Source organism: Gastrolobium bilobum, unplaced genomic scaffold (genome assembly GCF_033153095.1).
Source record: "Gastrolobium bilobum isolate Gb01-03AN ecotype WA unplaced genomic scaffold, APGP_CSIRO_Gbil_v1 utg22728, whole genome shotgun sequence".
NCBI lineage: Eukaryota > Viridiplantae > Streptophyta > Magnoliopsida > Fabales > Fabaceae > Gastrolobium > Gastrolobium bilobum.
Genome location: NW_026897698.1, coordinates 62,337 through 83,288, shown reverse-complemented (window position 1 = coordinate 83,288; position 20,952 = coordinate 62,337). Strand labels below are relative to the sequence as shown.

Sequence of the window (20,952 nt, the reverse complement as noted above, 5' to 3'; positions counted from 1 at the left end):
ATAGACACAAATCAATGGACAAAATACTATTTTTCTTTTAATTTTTCCCTTATGTTTTTCTTTTAAATTCAAGAGGATTGCCCAACCTATTCTTTTTCCATGACAAAACATATTGCATTTTAAAAAGAGGATTTTGAGGATATAAAAGGGACCTTTAAGCAAACCATGCTTATTCAGCCTTTGCAACTGATACTGAAGAATGGAAGAATCAAGATAGGTACGAATTGTCTTTCGATAGGTTCCATTGACAAGCAATAAAGGGACAGCAGCTGTGCGTCGTGCAACGGAGAAGGCCATTGCTAAAGCAGGATCCTCTGACAGAGGTAACCTAAAAAACCAGAGTTATATCAGTAGAAAACAAGGAAAAATGCACATTTTAAAGGAACAAGATAAGCCTGGCACATATTGATGTGCCTAAAAAAAATTTCACTGATCAAATGTCCAATTATTGGTTGGCAAAGGAAAGAATAGTATGACTGCATACAAGTGCGGACTGAACATTGGTTTCTGAGAAGGAGCCATCAATGAGGAAAGTCCTTCCATTATAGCCTTCATATCCACAGGAAGCTGTTTAATGTGCCTAACTTTCTGCAAAAATGAATGCAAAGGCAAAATAAATATTCCACTATTGCAAGACTTTTCAAATGATTGAACATACAGCTTACTTCCTGTGTCATAAAAAACAACTGAAAGGATATCTTCTCATAATAATGGAAGGCACCATCAGCAAGTGAAGGTGATACGACATGTCTCATAGAACCCCAGAGTGTTGCACCTAGATGTGCAAGAAAAGAATCACGAGCAACCGTGTAATTCTGGAACTCCTGGAAAGGGCAAAGGCATGAATGAAGCTGATATTGATGTCTAATCAGAATTTAAAACTACAAAAAAATAAAAAATGGGGGGTTACAATTCATTAGAAAAATCCACTAAATTAACAGAGACAGACCAATCAGCTGACCTCATATGTGTCACTGAATAAATTCCAGCTCTCCATCCGCTTTAATGCCTCTATGGCCTTTTTCTTATGACTTTCATCATATACTTCGCCTTCAAACAACTGGAGCTCATTTTTCAAATCCCGCATCCTCTCATCAAGTTCTGCAATTATCACATGTTAAGTGTATGAATAACTACAGTAAACATCATGTGGAATTTTAACATATTGAAGAACTGAGCTGCGGAATCTGCAAGGTTTGATAGTTAAAACAAATAAATAAAACAAAAGGAACTCTATTTAAAATAATAGAAAGAAACAGATTTCTGAGAATATCTCTTACGAAACACAAATGGGTTGAGTTTACACAGAGAGAGATGAGAAAAATATAGAGGAAAGGAAGAATACTTTGGTAGAGTTTATTTTTGAATTACAAACTAGGAACTTGAGGAGAGAATTCTCCTTCCAGGGGTTTTCCCTTCACCAAGAGTTTCCTCTTTCACAACCTTTGTTCAGTTCTCAAATCTAAATTTCCGAATGCCTCTCTCCTACCTTGCTCCTGCTATTTAAGCCTGAACCTCTATGCCTATCTACCTATCTCTTTGGTAGATCCTAACTGTAACTAAGCAAACAGTTATCTGACTAACTCTGCGCCTGTTCTAATTTATCCTTCTGGGTCCTATCCTATAAATACCATTCCCCTTGAAGTTCAATCTTGTCCCGAAGGATGGAATTGGAAAACTGCATGCTGATTTTCTCTCTCCTGATCTTTTACCTGCATGATTTCTCCTTGTGTTTGGATTTGTATTTATGCCTTAAACATATCTATAAGATTGGTGTGTTTATATTATTCTTCATATTAATTTTATATGTAGTACTCTATCCCCCGTTATCTCCTATAATTTTCAAAATTTGTTGGATGGGTGTGAAGGTGATGCATCATATCCGTGGCCTGGGTTGTATCCATTATTTTCTAGCTCATATGTCAACGTGAAAAAAGGCTGTGCAACAAGCTTAGCTATCCTGATAGGAAAGCAAGATTGAACGGGAAATGCAATGATTTTTTTATTTTTATATTATTTATTTATTTATTACTAAAATAAAAAAGGCATTAGACGAAGTTCAAGTTCAATTCAGGAAACAAAGCCCAAAAGCTACAAAAATAAGATTACCTTCGCAAAGAGCAAGCTTGACTTTCCTTCCCTTGCAATGTTTAAAAGCAAAAAGCTCATATATATCAATCTCAGCTAGAAGAATATCAATAGCCTGATGGTCTTTCTGCAACATTGAAAATCACAATTGACCCACCTTGAAACTCTAACAGAAAAATGAGTGGGTGAAGGAGGGAAATTTCTTAAAAATGATGGATGCCTACATTCCTCTCAACACTGCATAAAATGTTGTCAACTTCAGAATAAACATGGTATATATTATATAATGAGCCACAATTTATTTTTACTCTTTTTCCTTTCGGTATTGACAGTGCAAGGGGAAGGATTCTAACAAGAGTTTACTATTCACTACAACTCTTTGAAACCTTGTTATTAGAAGCACAGCCACAAAATGGAATATGGGATATGCAACCCATTGTTAGATCCAACATATGACACGTACATCACCAAATACAGCAAATTTCTCCTGTATAGCATCTTGCAATCGGTCTTCGGCTTCTTCTTCTGAAATTTCTGCAATCAGTGAGGAGAAAATGATCGAACAGCAATAAATAAACTATGACATCACGAGTTAATCCATGCAAGATGAATTGAATAGATAAGATTCAATTCTACAAGCCAACAGAAGCATTTTCTGGGCCCATATTAATTAATTGAAGAACTAAATCAGTTCATTAAGACACTGCAACAATCATCAGATTACTCAATATAACAGAAAAATACTATCTCAAAGAGGTCGCCTACAATTTTCTTTTTCTCTGGCGCATAAGTGTAGTTAGAATATATTAAAAATATCTTATAATATCTTGATTGTATCTTATAATAGTTTAGAGTATTTTATATAATTCCTTAGTAATAGTTTCCTTATTTATTCATATTTCATGATTTATTTCCTTATTAGATTTATATCTGGAGTCTAATATTAGTATAAATATGGATTAGTGCTTTTGTAGCTTGTATCATATCAAATCAATATCATATTATTCAGTCTCTATTCTCTCTTTTTCTTCATTCCTTATCTAAATCCTTTTAATTCCAACATTATACATATTTCAGATTGCAACATTTGTATTCTAGATCCTCTTATACATTTTCGTTTATATACGTGGGTTGCAAGTTGCAATCCTTGGCACTTCACTAACTGATTTTCAGACAGATCATTACTACCTGAAGCTGAACCAATTGTCTTTTCCACATTCGGTAAACTTGCCTCTGTACGCACACCTTCTCCACCAACAGCAGGTCCCCATGAAAAAGGACCTGCACTTAAATCAATAAAAGCCCATCTGGTACAAAACATGAATAATGTAAACAGAAAGAAAGAATTGTGTATGCCTTAAAATTTAGCATTGCGTGAAGCAAGAGAAATTTAACCTGTCTTTTCCAATCCATGTGTCCGTCAGACACTCTGCTTGAAAACCATTATAATCTCCAGATTTTAATAATCTTTCCAAAAGCAGTTTCAGGTCTTGATCCTTCCCTTTCAGTAACTTGAAATACAGGGAAAATTACAAATTTTCATTAAAGAAATGTAGGGTAAAAATTCCAGTAATTAACACCTTTTCTTTTATCTGGAGACTTATCTGATGTGTATATACCTGTAAAGCTTTGACCTCAATAACCTCAGCTGTGTCTCTTCCTTGATACAACCTCCCAAAATTATCTAGCGCATCAAGCCAAATATTATACCATTCCACCTGCATTTTATAGTTTTACCAAAGCTCCAAGCATTTCATAAAAATTTACAATGCCTCCATCATGAAATCCACAAGAGGCAACAAGACCAAAAGCATAAATGAATGCTGCACATTTCTTTTGGATTCTACAAAGACTTGTCATTTTGTTTGTCAAATAGAAAAATAAATACATTCTTAGAGATAACTGAGGGGGAGTATTAGCTGTTGAAGGATAAGCTACCATCCAAACTAGATAAACTAAAAAAAAGAGGAGAATCGAGAATCCCTGTGCATATTAGAAAAGCAAACTGATAAGAACCTTGAGGTGCACCACCCCAAAAACTAGCTCAAAGGGTGGGAGTGCCCAATGCCTTATAAACCCCACATTAGTTTCCCATACAACCAATGTGGGACTCCAAGTCCCATACCTTGCAAATGGGATCGTAACATTCCACCACGCTCCACAGCCCCAGAGCCCACGCGGGCTGGCTTTGCGCTAGTCTTTTACTAGCCCCGGGCGAACACTGCAATGCCGACATCACCACCCGCGCCGCTCGATTGCAACCGAGAGGCATAATGGAAGGCTCTGATACTATTTGATAAGAACCTTGAGGTGCACTACCCCAAAAACTAGCTCAAAGGGTGGGAGTGCCCAATGCCTTATAAACCCCACATTAGTTGCCCATACAACCAATGTGGGACTCCAAGTCCCATACCTTGCAAATGGGATCGTAACAGAAACTCCCTTGATATAGCCATGAACAGAGCACTAAGGAGAAACGAGAAGCACAATCCTAAAGTTCACACAAATTCATTATACATTCACTGCAAATAGATTTGTCAATTCCTAAAGTTCAGGGATATGATTCTATAATTTGTTAATATAAATCCATGGGCTGAGGGGGTTTCGCTCATGCAAATTCACACAAATGAGTTTCAGATTCAAGTTGGTAACAGTTGTTGGGATGTTGAGACTGCAAACCCTAGAGTCACTCTTCCCCAGCTGTCATCAAGGTTGGATCTGTGATCCAACGTCCAAGCACCCTTGACCATGAATGTGAGGGAGTGCGATGTCAAAGAACTCATCAATCAGTCATCCTTGTGAGTGCAGTGCCAAGGACACCGTCATGAGCCTCCATGTGCAGTAGTAGCTGTAAGAGCTTGTAAGCCATACACCAACTTTCTGCCATCAAATCTGTAGCCGTTGGTCCTCTCCAACTCATCAATTCCTCCTTGTTATGTTCAAGAGGTCAGAAGTCCAGAAAACCTATTCAAGAAGCCAGAATCGCACAAAATAGCAATGCTATACCATCAAGCGGTTACTATCCCCGATTCACACCACAACCCGTCCATTTTTTGGCCAAATCCTGGTAACCCCAAGCTCAACCCAATTTTGCCCAATCCATCCCTTTTCCAGCCAAGCTTACCCTTTTGCATCTTCCTCTGCTCTGCACAACAACTTTCTGTCTGTCTTCCTATCTTATTTTTTCCTTTTCTTTTCCTGTTATCTTTTTATCTTCTATACAAATCATCCTTCTGTCTTTCATTTTTTTTTCTTTACTCTTTTGGTGTCTTTTTGTGCTTTTACATTGTCAGTCTATATTCTAACACAAGAGATAAACTCATAGTTTATCATGTTTTTAAGGATTAAAATAACTCTTATATCTAGTCAAAAGCATGAAAACTTAAGTTATTTGACTAAAAAGCATGGAGTTTGAATTATTGATTTATGTGAATGATTTTTGCTTGTTTTGTAGGACAATTGAGTTGAATTGGAGCAATGGTTAAGCTAGAAGGACTTAAAGCGATAAATGAGGAGCATGATTTAGTGAAAATCTCCTTGAAGCTGTCTTCCGACCAATTTTTCGTATACAAGATGATGGATTTCGATCTTGTGTTCTTCATAGAAGTTGTAGATATCTCTTTTATCTTTCCAACGAGACCAAGATCACATTAATCGGACATGTAAAACACAATTTACACCAAAAATACGAAACCATGTTTTTGTTGTCAAAATAGCGCGTTTTAAAGCCCAGTTGCGATCCAATTAAGGCCCATTATGTGGTTTTCATCTAAAACAAGGATTCCTACACATATTTAAGCTATTTTTCTGAGGAAACAAACAACACTTGATTGCTGAAGTTTAGTTTTGATCATAGAAACACATTGTTCATGCTTTGGAGAGCCGCAGACAGGTTAGAATCAAGATTACGTTGGAAGACTTGAAGATTCGCCGCGCCATCATACCAATGGAATTTGGGGAAGCGTTTTTGTTTTCTTGATTCCACCATGTTAGGCTAGATGGAAACCAATTGAAGCTTTATGTTTATGAATTGATCTTTAATGTAACTTTCCCTTTTGTTTTGAATGAATTTATCTTCTCTTAATGCTTTCTATGAGTTTGATCTTGTAGAATGATTTAGGATGATTGTACGACAATAGAGATGTTGGTACATGAACCATGCATGATAAATTCATCATAATCCTTATGATTCTAGGGATACTCAGAGGGTTTTATGCATTCATGTGTTTAATACTTATTTTCTTGAGGAATAGACGGGGAACTAGAATTCTTTCAAGATAATAAAGAATTAGGATGTCAAAGGATTGAGTTCTAATTAACTTAGGGAAACGGAAATCGATTGGCAACAAAAAAAGGCCGATTAATTAAGGGTTTTAATTCAGAACATAAAGGGGAGATTGGGGGAAATCGAACCCCTAACTACATTTCTTGAAGTTACTCATATTTTGCGTTCTTGTTTTGTTATTTAATTTAGTCATCATTAAATTCTCTTGATCAATTGCCCAACTTAAGTGTAAATAGTGAATTAGTGGTTGAAAAATAATCCTCGTGAACAATCTCGTACTCAGTACACTTTATTACTTTTACGACCGGTGCACTTGCCGAAGTCGCAACGACAAGTACATGCACACCAACTTTTATTTTGTCTGTCTATCTTCTTTTTTCAGTTTATTATTTATTATTTTTCAATCTAAAATACTTACAGAACTTATTTTATGAAAAGACATTGCCATCTTTTTTTTTTCTTTGGGGAGGGGGGAGGAAGAAAGTTTCTTTACACCTACAACCTCTATTTTGCAGTTCCAAAAAAGAGGAGGGGTAACACGGCTTTTGTTAACTGGTGCAATTTAAGTATGTCCTATGCGAGACATCTTTTATAAAATTAAATATTTGTTATGGCATAATAGAGGCTTAATGTGATTCCAAGCAATGATGATTGTGTCTTTGAGATATGACTTTTGTGTGTGAATGTTCAATATGTCTTAATTTTTTAGTACTTTGAGTTTAAGCATCTATTTTGTATATACTAAATTGTTTGCAATTTGCATAGTATTCACTATGTTTGTTATTGCACCGCTCTGTGACCTGCTATACCATTAGTGCTTCTAGAGTTGGCCGCTCCGCGCCACTCTAGGTTTGACTACTATGATTTAGAAGTCAACTTAACACACAGAAAAAGTGATGTCTATTCAAGTAACTACCAGGTAATTAGGCTTGTCAACAAGCTGTAGATATCTACTATGATTGACAAAAACTCATCCTAACTCAATTGAAGTTTATGTTGGTATGCATTGGAGTATTACTACGTTGACAATTGAGCACGCCTGTTCCTATGTCTAATGCATACATATGACAATGTCATCCATATAAACTACTAGTTAGCTGCATATGTTAGGCAGATAGTGATAGAAGAGGTCAGAGTGGTCAGCCTCACTGAGTCATGTCAAGCTTCTGCAGAAGAAAAAGATTGATGTAGTAGTTGACATACAAAGCCAGTCCCCTCAAGCAATAAAACCTGGTGATTGCTGCATCTAATTCCCCATGCAAGCAAGAAATCAAGTTTATGCCAAGTTGATAAAGAAGCCAATGATGAATAGTATCCTGGATTCAAAGGGGAGAATAGAAACAATCTTGAACATAGGGGAAGGCATCTTTAGCAATCAGGGGATCAGATGATCACTTGGAAATTCCAATGCATAATGCAATTGGAAATTCTGATGCGGGATGTAGCGCAATAGAGTAGGTGATGAGTCATTTGGGAGGACTAATATCTAGTTTTGTAAGTAAGAGAGTCCAATGGCATACGAGGTGAGTCATTGGCAGGACTAATTGTAGAAAATCAGAATTCAAATTTAAATATTTTTCCGTTTTTATTTATTAGGAATAATTAAGATTAATTAGGATTGATTGTTTTTTATTTCCTATTAGTTAGGATTAATTGTAATTAATTAGAATTAATTGTGATTAGGTTTAGTGAGTCATAGCTGAGTCATTCTTATGATTGTGATTAGGTTTGGTGAGTCATAGCTGAGTTATACTGAGCTATTTTTTCTTGTATAAATACTCCTCATTCCTCATGTAATTTTTTCAATATCGATATACTGAAAACATTTTTCAATATGGTATCAGAGCCAGGTTGGTCCTGAGAAAACTCAGCCACCACAACCACCTTCAAACCGGCGGCACAACGCCGGAAAACTCAACCTCCAACCATTATTAAGGTTATTTTCCCTTCCTACAAAGTCCCAAGAGCAAAGTAAGGCTACCAATCACTGTAGAAGGCAAAATCCCAGCTTTCCACCGCCGTCAGCCACGATCGGAAAATTTTTCCGGCAACATTTCCGACCAAGATCCTCACCATTCGAAACAGAAGGAGCCGATCTACAAGTTTCAAGAAGGACCATCGGATTCTGCTGAGCCACGCGCCCCCACGCGCTAGAGCAAGGACGGAGCGTCCGCCCTACGCGTTACCACACGCAGCCATGTTGATTGAAAGTAAATTTCCATCCAGCAATGTTGCTCAACAAGGTATAGCGTTCCATGTTGATAATAGTAGTCGTTGGATTCTTGATTCAGGGGCTTCAGATCATATGACAGGTAATGCAACCTTATTTTGTTCTTATACCCCTTACTATCAACAATCACGAATAAGAACAGCAGATGGCAGCTTCTCTACTATTGCTGGAAAAGGATCCATTAAACTTTCTGAACACATTACTTTGAACTCAATCCTTCATGTTCCCTCTCTTACTTGTAACCTTATCTCTATCAACAAAACATCATTACAATCATCAGACAAACATATTTGGCAGTGCTAGAGAGGAAGAAGGACTTTATTATTTAGAAAAAGATTTTTGTGAAGGAAAAAATTTTGTGAACCACTCGGTATGTTTGTCTGATGATTGTAATGATGTTTTGTTATGGCATCGTCGGTTAGGACACCCAAATTTCATTTATCTTCAGAAGTTGTTCCCAAGCTTATTTATCAATAAAAATCCCCGTTCTTTTTCTTGTGATATTTGTCAGCTTGCAAAACATTCTCGTGTTTCTTATCCTCCTAGAGTCCATCATGATTCTTCTCCATTTACCTTGATTCATAGTGATATATGGGGTCCGGCCCGTGAAAAAAATATCTCTGGTGCTCGTTGGTTTATAACTGTTAGAATAGTTGTAAAAATAGTTCAGTATATATATAGTCCCACATCGTATGAGCTCAACCTATTAGGTCTTTTAGTCTCTTTAAATAGAGAGCTCTTGTACATTGTAATACACTATGTGATTATTCAATATACAATATTCTTTAATCTTAAGTTGGTATCAGAGCTTTTTCGCTCTGGGGATCCGCTTCCGCTAAAACCCTAAGCCCACTGCTTAGGTGTTCTCTTCTACTTTGCCGTGCATTCTTCCGGCGAGTTTTTCTCTAAGCCGTGTGTCTCTCCGGCTTGTTTCTTCAACTGTCAGAACCACTTCCCGCCGCCAACAACCGCCGCTCGTCACTGTTCAGGCCACCGGAACCACTTCCGGCTGCCAACAACCGCCGCTCGTTACTGTTCAGGCCACCAGAGCACTGTTCCAGCGAGTTTTCAGCCCAGACTACCTACGATCAGGACCGTCTCATCCCGGCGACTAGTTCTGTGGTGGTCCGACCACCGTCGCGTCATCCACGCGCCGTTCTTCTCCTCTGCGCGTGGTGCTCACGCGCCACCTTCAACCGGCGCATGTGCATTGTTCCGGTGGATTTTTCCGGCCGTTCTTGGACAGAACTTCTCGCCTTCTTCTCCTCTTTCTGGATCTGTGCTTGGTTCTTTGTGGGTCTCACTTTAGACGCGTGGTTCTCCTTGATTGGATATCGTTTGCCTTCGTTTACGGCTTTTATATTCTGTTTTTAAATGGCAGCAGCGTCCACTGATCTCTCGGAGGTTAACTCTCCTTGTCCTCCTGTCAAAACTTCCTCAGGAATCATCTCTACTAATATTGGGCCCATTACATCTTCCAAACTGAAGGATTCTACCTCTATTGCTGCGAATATCGCTCAGTCAGACAATGCATCATTTGGTTCAGTTTCTCTCTCACTTGCGGACTATGCTGCACTCCAAACTCTTCTCAAGAAGGCTTCTCCTCAGTCTCAACCATATACTGGTAATCCCGTTGCTTGTGTTTCTCATTCTACATCACTTGGCACTTGGATATTTGACTCAGGTGCTACCGATCATCTCTGTGGTAATAAGGAACTTTTTACATCTCTTACTTATTCTGATCATTTACCTTCTTTTACCCTTGCGGATGGAACCAAAGCCCCAGTTCGTGGGATTGGACAAGCTCGTCCGACCTCTACCTTGGCCTTGACATCTGTTTATTACATTCCTGGCATCCCTTATAACTTAATTTCTATTAGTAAGTTGATCCACTCCCTCACTTGCACCATTACATTCTCTAACCATTCTGTTTCTGTGCAGGATCCGGGTACGGGGGAAATGATTGGAGTGGGTCGTTAGTCACGGGGGCTTTACTATCTGGATGTGCCTCGTCCTTCAGTGGCACTCTCTCTCACAGAATCTCCACAACTTATCCACAGTCGCCTCGGTCATCCAAGTCTTTCGAAGTTGCAGAAAATGGTTCCTCTTTTATCCGGTCTTCAGTCTTTAGATTGTGTGTCATGTCAACAAGGGAAGCATACACGTTCCTCTTTTGCCAGTCGAGTCAATAAACGAGCTGATGCCCCTTTTTCTCTTGTTCATTCAGATATCTGGGGTCCAAGTCGTACCTTGTCTGTTTTAGGTTTTCGGTATTTCGTTACCTTTATTGATGATTTTTCCCGTTGCACTTGGGTTTATTTAATGAAAAACCGTTCTGAGTTATTTTCCATTTATAAAAAGTTTTATACTGAGATTCATACTCAATTTGGTGTTTCTATTCGTATTCTACGTAGTGATAATGCTAAGGAATATGGTTCTATTGATTTTTCTAATTTCTTGGCCACACAAGGTACTTTACATCAAACTACTTGTCCTCACACTCCACAACAAAATGGGGTGGCTGAACGTAAAAACAGACATCTCATTGAAACTGCACGTACCCTTCTTCTTCATATGCAGGTTCCCCTTCACTTCTGGGCAGATGCTGTACTCATCTCTTGTTTTCTCATCAATCGCATGCCCTCATCTGTGCTCAACAATGACATTCCTCATAACCTATTGCTTCCAGATGTTCCTCTTTATCCTCTAACTCCACATGTCTTTGGTTGTACTTGTTTTGTTCATGATCTCACTCCTGGTAAGGATAAGTTAACATCCAAAGCCTTTCAGTGTATCTTTCTTGGTTATTCTCGTCTTCAAAAGGGTTATCGTTGTTATTCTCCCGATCTTAAGCGTTACTTAGTTTCCGCTGATGTCACTTTTCTTGATCAACAACCCTTTAATTCTATTCCATCTCAGTTGTCACAGGTTGATCATGTTCTTCCTGTCCCTTTTCTTGACTTGTCTTTGCCAGCTGCAGGTGCTTCTATTCCAAATGAGCAACCTATTGCTTCTATACCTGAGGACCGTCCACTTCTCACCTATCAGCGTCGCAAACCTATGCCTCCTGTTGACTCGACTCTTGCTGACTCATCGCCCACTGTTGTTTCTTCTTCCTCTCCGGATCCTTCACCAGAGGCTCTTCCCATTGCTCAAAGAAAAGGTAATCGTACTACTCGTAACCCTTATCCTCTTTATACTTTTTTGAGCTATGACCGTCTTTCTTCACCTCATTTCACCTTTGTTTCTAGTCTTTCTTCTATTTCTATTCCTAAGACCACAGGTGAAGCACTTTCCCATCCAGGGTGACGCCAAGCGATGCTTGATGAGATGACTGCACTTCATTCCAATGGCACTTGGGACCTTGTTTCTGCTCCTCCACAGAAGTCTACAGTTGGTTGTCGCTGGGTGTTTACTGTGAAAGATGGACCTGATGGCCATGTTGATCGACTCAAGGCCCGCCTAGTTGCAAAGGGTTTTACTCAAATATTCGGCCTTGATTATAGCGATACATTCTCTCCGGTCGCTAAGATGGCGTCAGTTCGCCTATTTATTGCTCTTGCTGCTATTCGTCACTGGCCACTCCTTCAACTTGACATCAAAAATGCCTTTCTTCATAGTGATTTACAAGAAGTTTATATGGAGCAACCACCGGGTTTTGTTGCTCAGGGGGAGTCTGGGAAGGTGTGTCGTCTTTGCAAATCCTTATATGGTCTCAAGCAGTCTCCTCGAGCATGGTTCAGTCGCTTCAGTTCTTCTGTTCAGGAGTTTGGCTTAATTCGCAGTAAAGTTGACCACTTTGTGTTTTATAGGATCACATCTCCTGATAAGTGCATCTATTTGTTAGTCTATGTTGATGACATCATCCTCACCGGGAGTGATCAGGTTGGAATTGGTCAGTTAAAACAGTATTTATTCAGTCAATTTCAGACAAAGGACCTCAGAAAGTTGCGTTACTTCTTGGGAATTGAGGTAGCACAATCTAGACAGGGCATTTCTATCTGTCAAAGGAAGTATGCCTTGGATATCCTAGAAGAGACTGGTATGTTGGCGTGTAAGCCAGTTGACACACCCATGGATCCTACTATCAAATTACTACCCGGACAAGGAGAACCATTATCTGATCCTGGACGTTATCGGAGGTTGATTGGGAAGCTCAATTATGTCACTGTGACTAGGCCGGACATTTCTTTTGATGTTAGTGTCGCTAGTCAGTTTCTTGATTCTCCGTGTGATTCTCGTTGGGATGCTGCTGTTAGGATCCTTCGTTACATCAAAGGAGCACCAGGGAAAGGTTTATTATATTCAGATCAGGGAAATACAAAAATTTGTGGTTATTCAGATGCCGATTGGGCAAGAGCACCCTCGGATAGGCGCTCTACTTCAGGCTATTGTGTTTTTTTTGGAGGAAACCTGATTTCTTGGAAAAGTAAGAAACAAACTGTTGTTGCCCGATCTAGTGCAGAGGCCGAGTATCGTGCAATGAGAGTTGCTACCTGCGAGCTAATCTGGTTAAAGCAGTTGATTCGGGAGCTCCATCTTTGTGAACAGAAAAAACCCATGACTCTCATTTGTGACAATCAAGTTGCACTACATATATCCTCTAATCCTGTATTTCATGAGAGACCCAAACATATAGAGATCGATTGTCATTTCATTCGAGAAAAGATTCAGTCAGGAGAAATCAAAACGGAATTTGTCAACTCCAATAATCAACTCGCGGATGTCTTCACTAAAGCTCTTAGGGGTCCTCGGGTTGAATATATTTGTGGCAAGCTGGGTGCTTACAATATATATGCTCCAGCTTGAGGGGGAGTGTTAGAATAGTTGTAAAAATAGTTCAGTATATATATAGTCCCACATCGTATGAGCTCAACCTATTAGGTCTTTTAGTCTCTTTAAATAGAGAGCTCGTGTACATTGTAATACACTATGTGATTATTCAATATACAATTATTCTTTAATCTTAAGTATAACTTTCATAGACGATCACTCTAGGGTATGTTGGGTATACCTTCTAAAGGATAAGTCTGACGCTGCATCCATTTTTAAAAACTTTCATGCTATGGTTCATACTCAGTTCCAGACCTCTATCCAAATTCTTCGAACTGACAATGGTACTGAATATTTTAATTCTGTTCTTGGAAACTATCTCAGCCAGCATGGTATTCTTCATCAAAGTTCTTGTCCTAACACCCCTCAACAAAATGGGGTGGCTGAAAGAAAAAATAGACATCTCCTTGAAGTTGCTCGAGCTCTTATGTTTACCATGCATGTCCCTAAATATTTGTGGGGGGAAGCTGTCTTGACTGCAGCATACCTCATCAATCGGATGCCTTCTCGTGTCCTAAATTTTCAATCTCCTTTATCTTGTCTTACCCACACATTTCCTTCTTTCCGGGCTCATTCTTCCCTTCCTCCCAAGTTGTTTGGCTGTGTGGCTTTTGTACATGTTCCTCCCCATCAAAGGTCCAAGCTCGATCCTAAGTCCATTAAATGTGTCTTCATAGGATATCCTCCTAACCAAAAGGGCTACAAGTGTTACTCATCTTCACTTCGTAAGGTCTTTGTTTCTATGGATGTCACATTTGATGAGAGACAATCTTTTTTTCCTTCGACTTCTCTTCAGGGGGAGTCTATTGGGGTTGATGAAGATAAGTCTTGGAAACCAAATGATTCTGTTGTTTTGCCTTTGCCGTTGGAGACAGGGGGAGTCATTATGCAAAAGACAGGGGGAGTTAATGTGTCAGATAATGGAGATCCTCCCGGGAAATGGGGAAAGTTTTACAGCAGGCGAGAATCACCTCAGGAGCCTCTAGACTGCCAGAATTCTGACTCGAGTCTTAGTTCCAGCAACACTGATACAGCCAACCTAGATGTGCCCATTGCTCTCCGAAAAGGTACTAGATCTTGTACTGCTCATCCTATTTCTCATCATATCACATATGAAAAGTTGTCCCCAGGTTTTCGTGCTTTCAACACTATGTTAGACAGTATAAAAATACCAAAAAATATCCAAGAAGCACTTGATGATCCAAAATGGAGGAATGCAGTCTGTGAAGAAATGGATGCACTCAACAAAAATGGAACTTGGGAGTCTGTAGCATTACCCAGAGGAAAGAAAACAGTAGGTTGCAAGTGGGTGTTCACAATAAAGTTTAATGCAGATAATAGCATCAACAAGTATAAGGCCAGACTGGTTGCTAAGGGATTCACTCAAACTCATGGGATAGACTATCAAGAGACATTTGCCCCTGTTGCCAAGCTTAATACTATCCGAGTTCTTTTATCACTTGCTGCAAATCTTGGTTGGCCCTTGCAACAATTGGATGTAAAGAATGCTTTCTTGAATGGTGATCTACATGAAGAAGTTTATATGGATCCACCACCTGGTTTTGAAAAAGGAGACGATTCAGTATGCAAGTTGAAAAAGTCTCTCTATGGTCTTAAACAATCTCCTAGAGAGTGGTTTGAGAAGTTTACTCAAGCTGTTAAGGGAAGAGGATTCCTCCAAGCTCAGACTGATCACACTTTATTTTTAAAACACTCTAATGGTGGTAAAATTGCTATTCTCATTGTTTATGTTGATGACATAATTGTCACAGGTAATGATTGTGAGGAGATAAGCTCTTTGAAGAAATGTTTAGCTAATCAGTTTGAACTGAAGGATCTTGGATCTCTCAAATATTTTCTAGGCATGGAAGTTGCTCGAAGTAAGGCAAGAATTTCTTTAACTCAGAAGAAATATATTCTAGACCTGTTACAAGAAACAGGAATGCTTGGGTGCAAGCCAGCAGAGACTCCAGTTGAACCCAATATTAAATTGGGAATCGAAGATGAGAAAGAAGTTGACAAAGAGCACTATCAGAGATTGGTGGGGAAGTTGATCTACTTATCTTACACTCGGCCTGATATTGCATTTGCAGTTAGCATGGTTAGTCAATTCATGCATTCTCCTAAGGAAAAACACCTGAGTGCAGTTTATAGAATTCTGAAGTACCTCAAAAACACCCCTGGTCGAGGATTGTTCTTTAAAAGGGGACACAAGAGGATGATTGAAATATATACAGATGCAGATTGGGCTGGCTCTGCATTGGACCGAAGATCCACTTCAGGATATTGCACCTATATTTGGGGAAATCTTGTGACCTGGAGAAGTAAGAAACAAACAGTTGTTTCCCGGAGCAGTGCAGAAGCAGAATTTCGGGCTCTAGCCCATGGTATTTGTGAAGGAATTTGGTTAAGAAGACTCCTTGAGGAATTGAAGATCTCTTTTTCCCCACCTGTCAGAGTGTATTGTGATAATAAGGCTGCTGTCAGTATTGCTCAAAATCCAGTTCACCATGACAGAACAAAACATGTGGAGGTTGATCGCCACTTTATCAAAGAAAAAATAGATGATGGAAGTGTATGTATGGTGTATATTCCTACCAAAGAGCAGATTGCAGATATTCTCACTAAGGGCCTACACCGGCCAGCCTTTGAAGACTTGATTGGCAAGTTGGGAATGATCAACATTTACCTCCCAACTTGAGGGGGAGTGTAGAAAATCAGAATTCAAATTCAAATATTTTTCCGTTTTTATTTATTAGGAATAATTAAGATTAATTAGGATTGATTGTTTTTTATTTCCTATTAGTTAGGATTAATTGTAATTAATTAGAATTAATTGTGATTAGGTTTAGTGAGTCATAGCTGAGTCATTCTTATGATTGTGATTAGGTTTGGTGAGTCATAGCTAAGTCATGCTTAGCTATTTTTTCTTGTATAAATACTCCTCATTCCTCATGTAATTTTTTCAATATCGATATACTGAAAACCTTTTTCAATACTAATAGCTAGTTTTGAAGGTACGAGAGTTCAATAGAGTAAGAGGTGAATAATTGGGATGATTAATAACTAGTTTTATAGGTAAGTCAACCACGTAATAAGTCGAAAAAGTATCAACGAGTTTTATGGGTGTACTAACAAGGTTTAGTATACCATTTTCATAAGCTCATCCAATCATGTGAAAAATTTCAAGACCGCTTATTATGCAGAATGACCATTTATAAATCAATATGCTTCACCATACAAGGAAAGCAATACTTACAATATCAGTGTCCTCAGTTCTAGTCCAAGTAAATTTCATCATTGGATGTTTTACATATAATGGTCGCTGAATCTTAGTAAGAGCTGTAAAACAATATAGTACTGAATAAGGGGACCCAGGTAAAATAAAGAATAAATAAACAGGGACTTCAAAAATCAACAATGGAAGTAAAACAAAAAGTAAAAAAATTTGAAAAAGCATGGGATTTATTAAGATGGGTTCTCTTAAGGAAAGTCAAAGAAATATGGGGCATTCAAGATTGATTTTCAGTTGCTTTTCTATGAGGATGTTGTATCCTTGAACTTATATTTTTATCAGAGAAGAATTTCATACCAAGAATATTGTCAGGAATGCCTTCGGACTGAAGAAGTTTCATTTGCAAACTCTTATTCTACATAATATGGCAGCTGTTAGTTCCAGCACTGGAGGCATCATTAGAGAATAGAGAAATCTTTAACTGTTAGATATAATATAAATCTATTAAAAGATATAATATAAATCTTTCAAGTGACTTCACCCAATAGCATAACCTTTCGGAAGAATTGAATCACGACATGGTATCAAAGCCTCTATAATCAAGTGATCTAGAGTACAATCCTTAGTGCCCCCATTCTTAAAAAGTAGAATTTCAACACAAGGTAGGTGAGCATGTGCATTTGCCACACTTCAAGCCCAAAGAGTTAATGAGTTGGGGGTTGTGTTAGATATACTATAAATCTGTTAAAGATAGATTAAAAGTCATTTATGTGCCCTCACCCGCTTAAACTTTTGGGAGAGTTGGTTCATGACATAAACAATTAGAGTTTTGCCAGAAAATATTCCATAAACTCTGATAAGAATGCTATGCATAGTATGACGCACGTTTCACAAATGGTATAACCAGATCAGATTCAGGTGACTAAGTTTAAAGGAGAAAAGACAGAGTTTCACATACCTCCTTTAGCAAGTTTATTTCGGGCTCAGATAAACCTCTCCTGAAATATTTTGCAAATATATAATCAAGAGAAGCAAGCCAAATCTGAAACAGTTATTTTTTGGCACAATTAAAATTATAAAATGTATATACCCACAATGATAACCAAACAAATTTTACATACTTATTAATGGTCTTTCATTCTAATAAAAGAAAAATTCATTAAAAAGAGAATAGGAATGCAGGAGGATCAGGAATCATCATAAAAAGATAAGAAAACCAACAAATAAAAATATTTCCTATTTTTGTTGAAATAGAAATTGTATAAATGGATACGTGCCACTTCATACAGTTAAAAAGCTTCTTCCTGTTTCTTTCTAGGGATAAACAGAGAATTTTTTATTAGATGAGAAATAAAGAAACAAGGTGAGGGAGGTTAAATACCCTCACAATAGAAAGCATCAATCATAAACAAAGCAAAGACAAAACAAGGACGCTGACAGCAAGGAGCTCTCCAATCTCTTTCCATGTATACCAAGCAGAGCAACTGAAAGAAACCTTGTGTTGATAAACAAAGCAAAAACACAACAAGGACACTAACAGCAAGGAGCTCTCCAATCTCTTTGCATGTATACCAAGGAGAGCAACTGAAAGAAACCTTGTGTTGATAAACAAAGCAAAAACACAACAAGGACACTGAAAGCGAGGAACTCTCCAATCTCTCTGCATGTATACAAAGGAGAGCACCTGAAACTGAAAGGAACCTTGTGTTGAACATGAGAGAGGCCAGGAAAGAAAATCCTGTCTTAAGAGAAAGTTTTAACTATAAGACAAATATATTCCTCTAAAACTAAAAGTTTGAGTATTTGACTCCAACCAATGAAACTGGGGCCCGGGAATGAAAAATATACCAACAATACCCCCTCCCCTGGCCATGCATGGTTCAAATACAATAAACACCTTCCTTTTACATGTGATACCGTAAGTAGCATTTTATTTTGGGATGTGTTAGAGAATAGTATAACCCATTAAAAAACCCTCATCCACTAGCTTAAGCTTTTGGGTTGAATTGGTTCTACTTGAATATGAAATAATATGTTGTGTATTAATCTGATACAAAGAGTTACAATATATAGAGACCCTAATGGGCTTAAGTGAGAAGCCCAGAACTAATCCAAAAGAATATTTACAGATAGGAAGTAATATAATCATATCTATTCTAACACTCCCCCTCAAGCTGGTGCTTATATATTGTGAGCACCAAGCTTGCTACAAATGTATTCAACCCGAGGACCTCTAAGAGCTTTAGTGAAGACATCCGCTAGTTGATCATTAGAGTTGACAAAAGCTGTCTTGATTTCTCCTGACCGAATCCTTTCTCGAATGAAGTGACAATCAATCTCTATATGTTTGGTTCTCTCTTGAAATACAGGATTAGAGGATATATGTAGCGCAACTTGATTATCACAAATGCGTGTCATGGGTTGTTTCTGTTCACAAAGATGAAGCTCCTAAATCAACTGTTTTAACCAGATTAACTCACATGTAGTAATTGCTATTGCACGATACTTAGCTTCTGCACTAGATCGAGCAACAACAGGTTGTTTCTTGCTCTTCCAAGAAAATAAGTTTCCTCCAAAGAAGACACAATAGCCAGAAGTAGAGCGCCTGTCTGAGGGTGATCCTGCCCAATCAGCATCTGAATAACCACAAATTTTTGTATTTCCCTTATCCGAATACAACAAACCTTTTCCTGGTCTCCTTTGATGTATCGGAGGATCCTCACAGCAACATCCCAATGAGAATCACAAGGGGAATCAAGGAACTGACTAGCCGTACTAACAGCGAAAGAAATGTCTGGCCTAGTCACAGTAAGATAATTAAGCTTCTCAATTAGCCTCCGATAACAACCAGAATCAGATAACGGCTCCCCCTGTCCAGGCAATAACTTGACATTGGGATCCATAGGTGTATCAATTGGTTTACACCCCTACATACCAGTCTCTTCTAGGATATCCAAGGCATACTTCCTTTGAGAGATAGAAATGCCCTGTCTAGATTGTGCTACCTCAATTCCCAAGAAGTAACGCAGCTTCCCGAGGTCCTTTGTTTGGAATTGACTGAATAAATACTGTTGAAGGAGTTTTTGATGTCAAGTTGAAGGAGTGGCCAGTGACAAACAGCAGCAAGAGCAAGAAATAGGCGAACTGACGCCATCTTAGCGACCGGAGAGAATGTATCGCTATAATCAAGGCCGAAGATTTGAGTAAAACCCTTTGAAACTAGGCATGCCTTGAGTCGATCAACATGGTCAACAGGTCCAACTTTCACAGTAACAACCCAGCGACAACCAACTATAGACTTTCTGGAGGAGCAGAAACAAGGTCCCAAGTGCCATTGGAATGAAGTGCAGTCATCTCATCAAGCATCGCTTGGCGCCACCCTGGATGGGAAAGTGCTTCATCAGTGGTTTAGGAATAGAAACAGAAGAAAGACTAGAAACAAAGGTGAAATGAGGTGGAGAAAGACGGTCATAGCTCAAAAAGGTATAAAGAGGATAAGGGTTACGAGTAGTACGTGTACCTTTTCTTTGAGCAATGGGAAGAGTCTCTGGTGAAGGAGCCGAAAGGGAAGAATCAACAGCAGTGGGCGATGAGTCAGCAAGAGTCGAGTCGACAGGAGGCACAGTTTTGCGACGCTGATAGGAGAGAAGTGGACGGTCCTCAGGTATGGAAGCAACAGGTTGCTCATCAGGAATAGAAGCACCTGCAGCTGGCAAAGACAAGTCAAGAAAAGGAACAGGAAGAACATGATCAACCTGTGACAATTGAGATGGGATAGAATTCCAGGGTTGTTGATCAAGAAAAGTGACATCAGCGGAAACAAAGTAATGCTTAAGATCGAGAGAATAACAACGATAACTTTTTTGAAGACGAGAATAACCAAGAAAAATACATTTAAAGGCTTTGGATGTTAACTTATCCTCACCAGGAGTGAGATCATGAACAAAACAGGTACAACCAAAGACATGTGGGGATAGAGGATAGAGAGGAACATCTGGAAGCAATAAGTTATAAGGAATGTCATTATTAAGCACAGATGAAGGCATACGGTTGATGAGAAAACAAGAAGCGAGGATTGCATCGGCCCAGAAGTGAAGAAGAACATGCATGTGAATAAGAAGAGTTCGTGCAGTCTCAATGAGATGTCTGTTTTTACGTTTAGCTACTCCATTTTGTTGTGGAGTGTGAGGACAAGTAGTTTGGTGTAAAGTACCCTGTGTGGCTAAGAAATTAGAAAAGTCAACAGAAACATATTCCTTAACATTATCACTACGTAAAATA

General features: G+C 38.7%; 1 protein-coding gene across 2 annotated transcripts in view; it reads right to left on the bottom strand.

Moving 5' to 3' along the window:
* The window catches only part of LOC133309379 (uncharacterized), an 86,669-nt gene that overhangs the window by 18,931 nt on the left and 46,786 nt on the right, over nt 1–20,952 (bottom strand). For both annotated transcript variants that reach the window (XM_061510141.1, XM_061510142.1), the window contains 12 exons: nt 17,630–17,669; nt 17,029–17,086; nt 16,696–16,778; nt 3,708–3,806; nt 3,484–3,599; nt 3,277–3,395; nt 2,552–2,622; nt 2,110–2,215; nt 962–1,101; nt 666–824; nt 485–588; nt 153–328 (listed from right to left, as the gene is read on the bottom strand). In XM_061510141.1, coding sequence (XP_061366125.1) covers nt 153–328; nt 485–588; nt 666–824; nt 962–1,101; nt 2,110–2,215; nt 2,552–2,622; nt 3,277–3,395; nt 3,484–3,599; nt 3,708–3,806; nt 16,696–16,778; nt 17,029–17,086; nt 17,630–17,669 — 1,271 coding nt within the window. The remainder of the gene's footprint in view (nt 1–152; nt 329–484; nt 589–665; nt 825–961; nt 1,102–2,109; nt 2,216–2,551; nt 2,623–3,276; nt 3,396–3,483; nt 3,600–3,707; nt 3,807–16,695; nt 16,779–17,028; nt 17,087–17,629; nt 17,670–20,952) is intronic.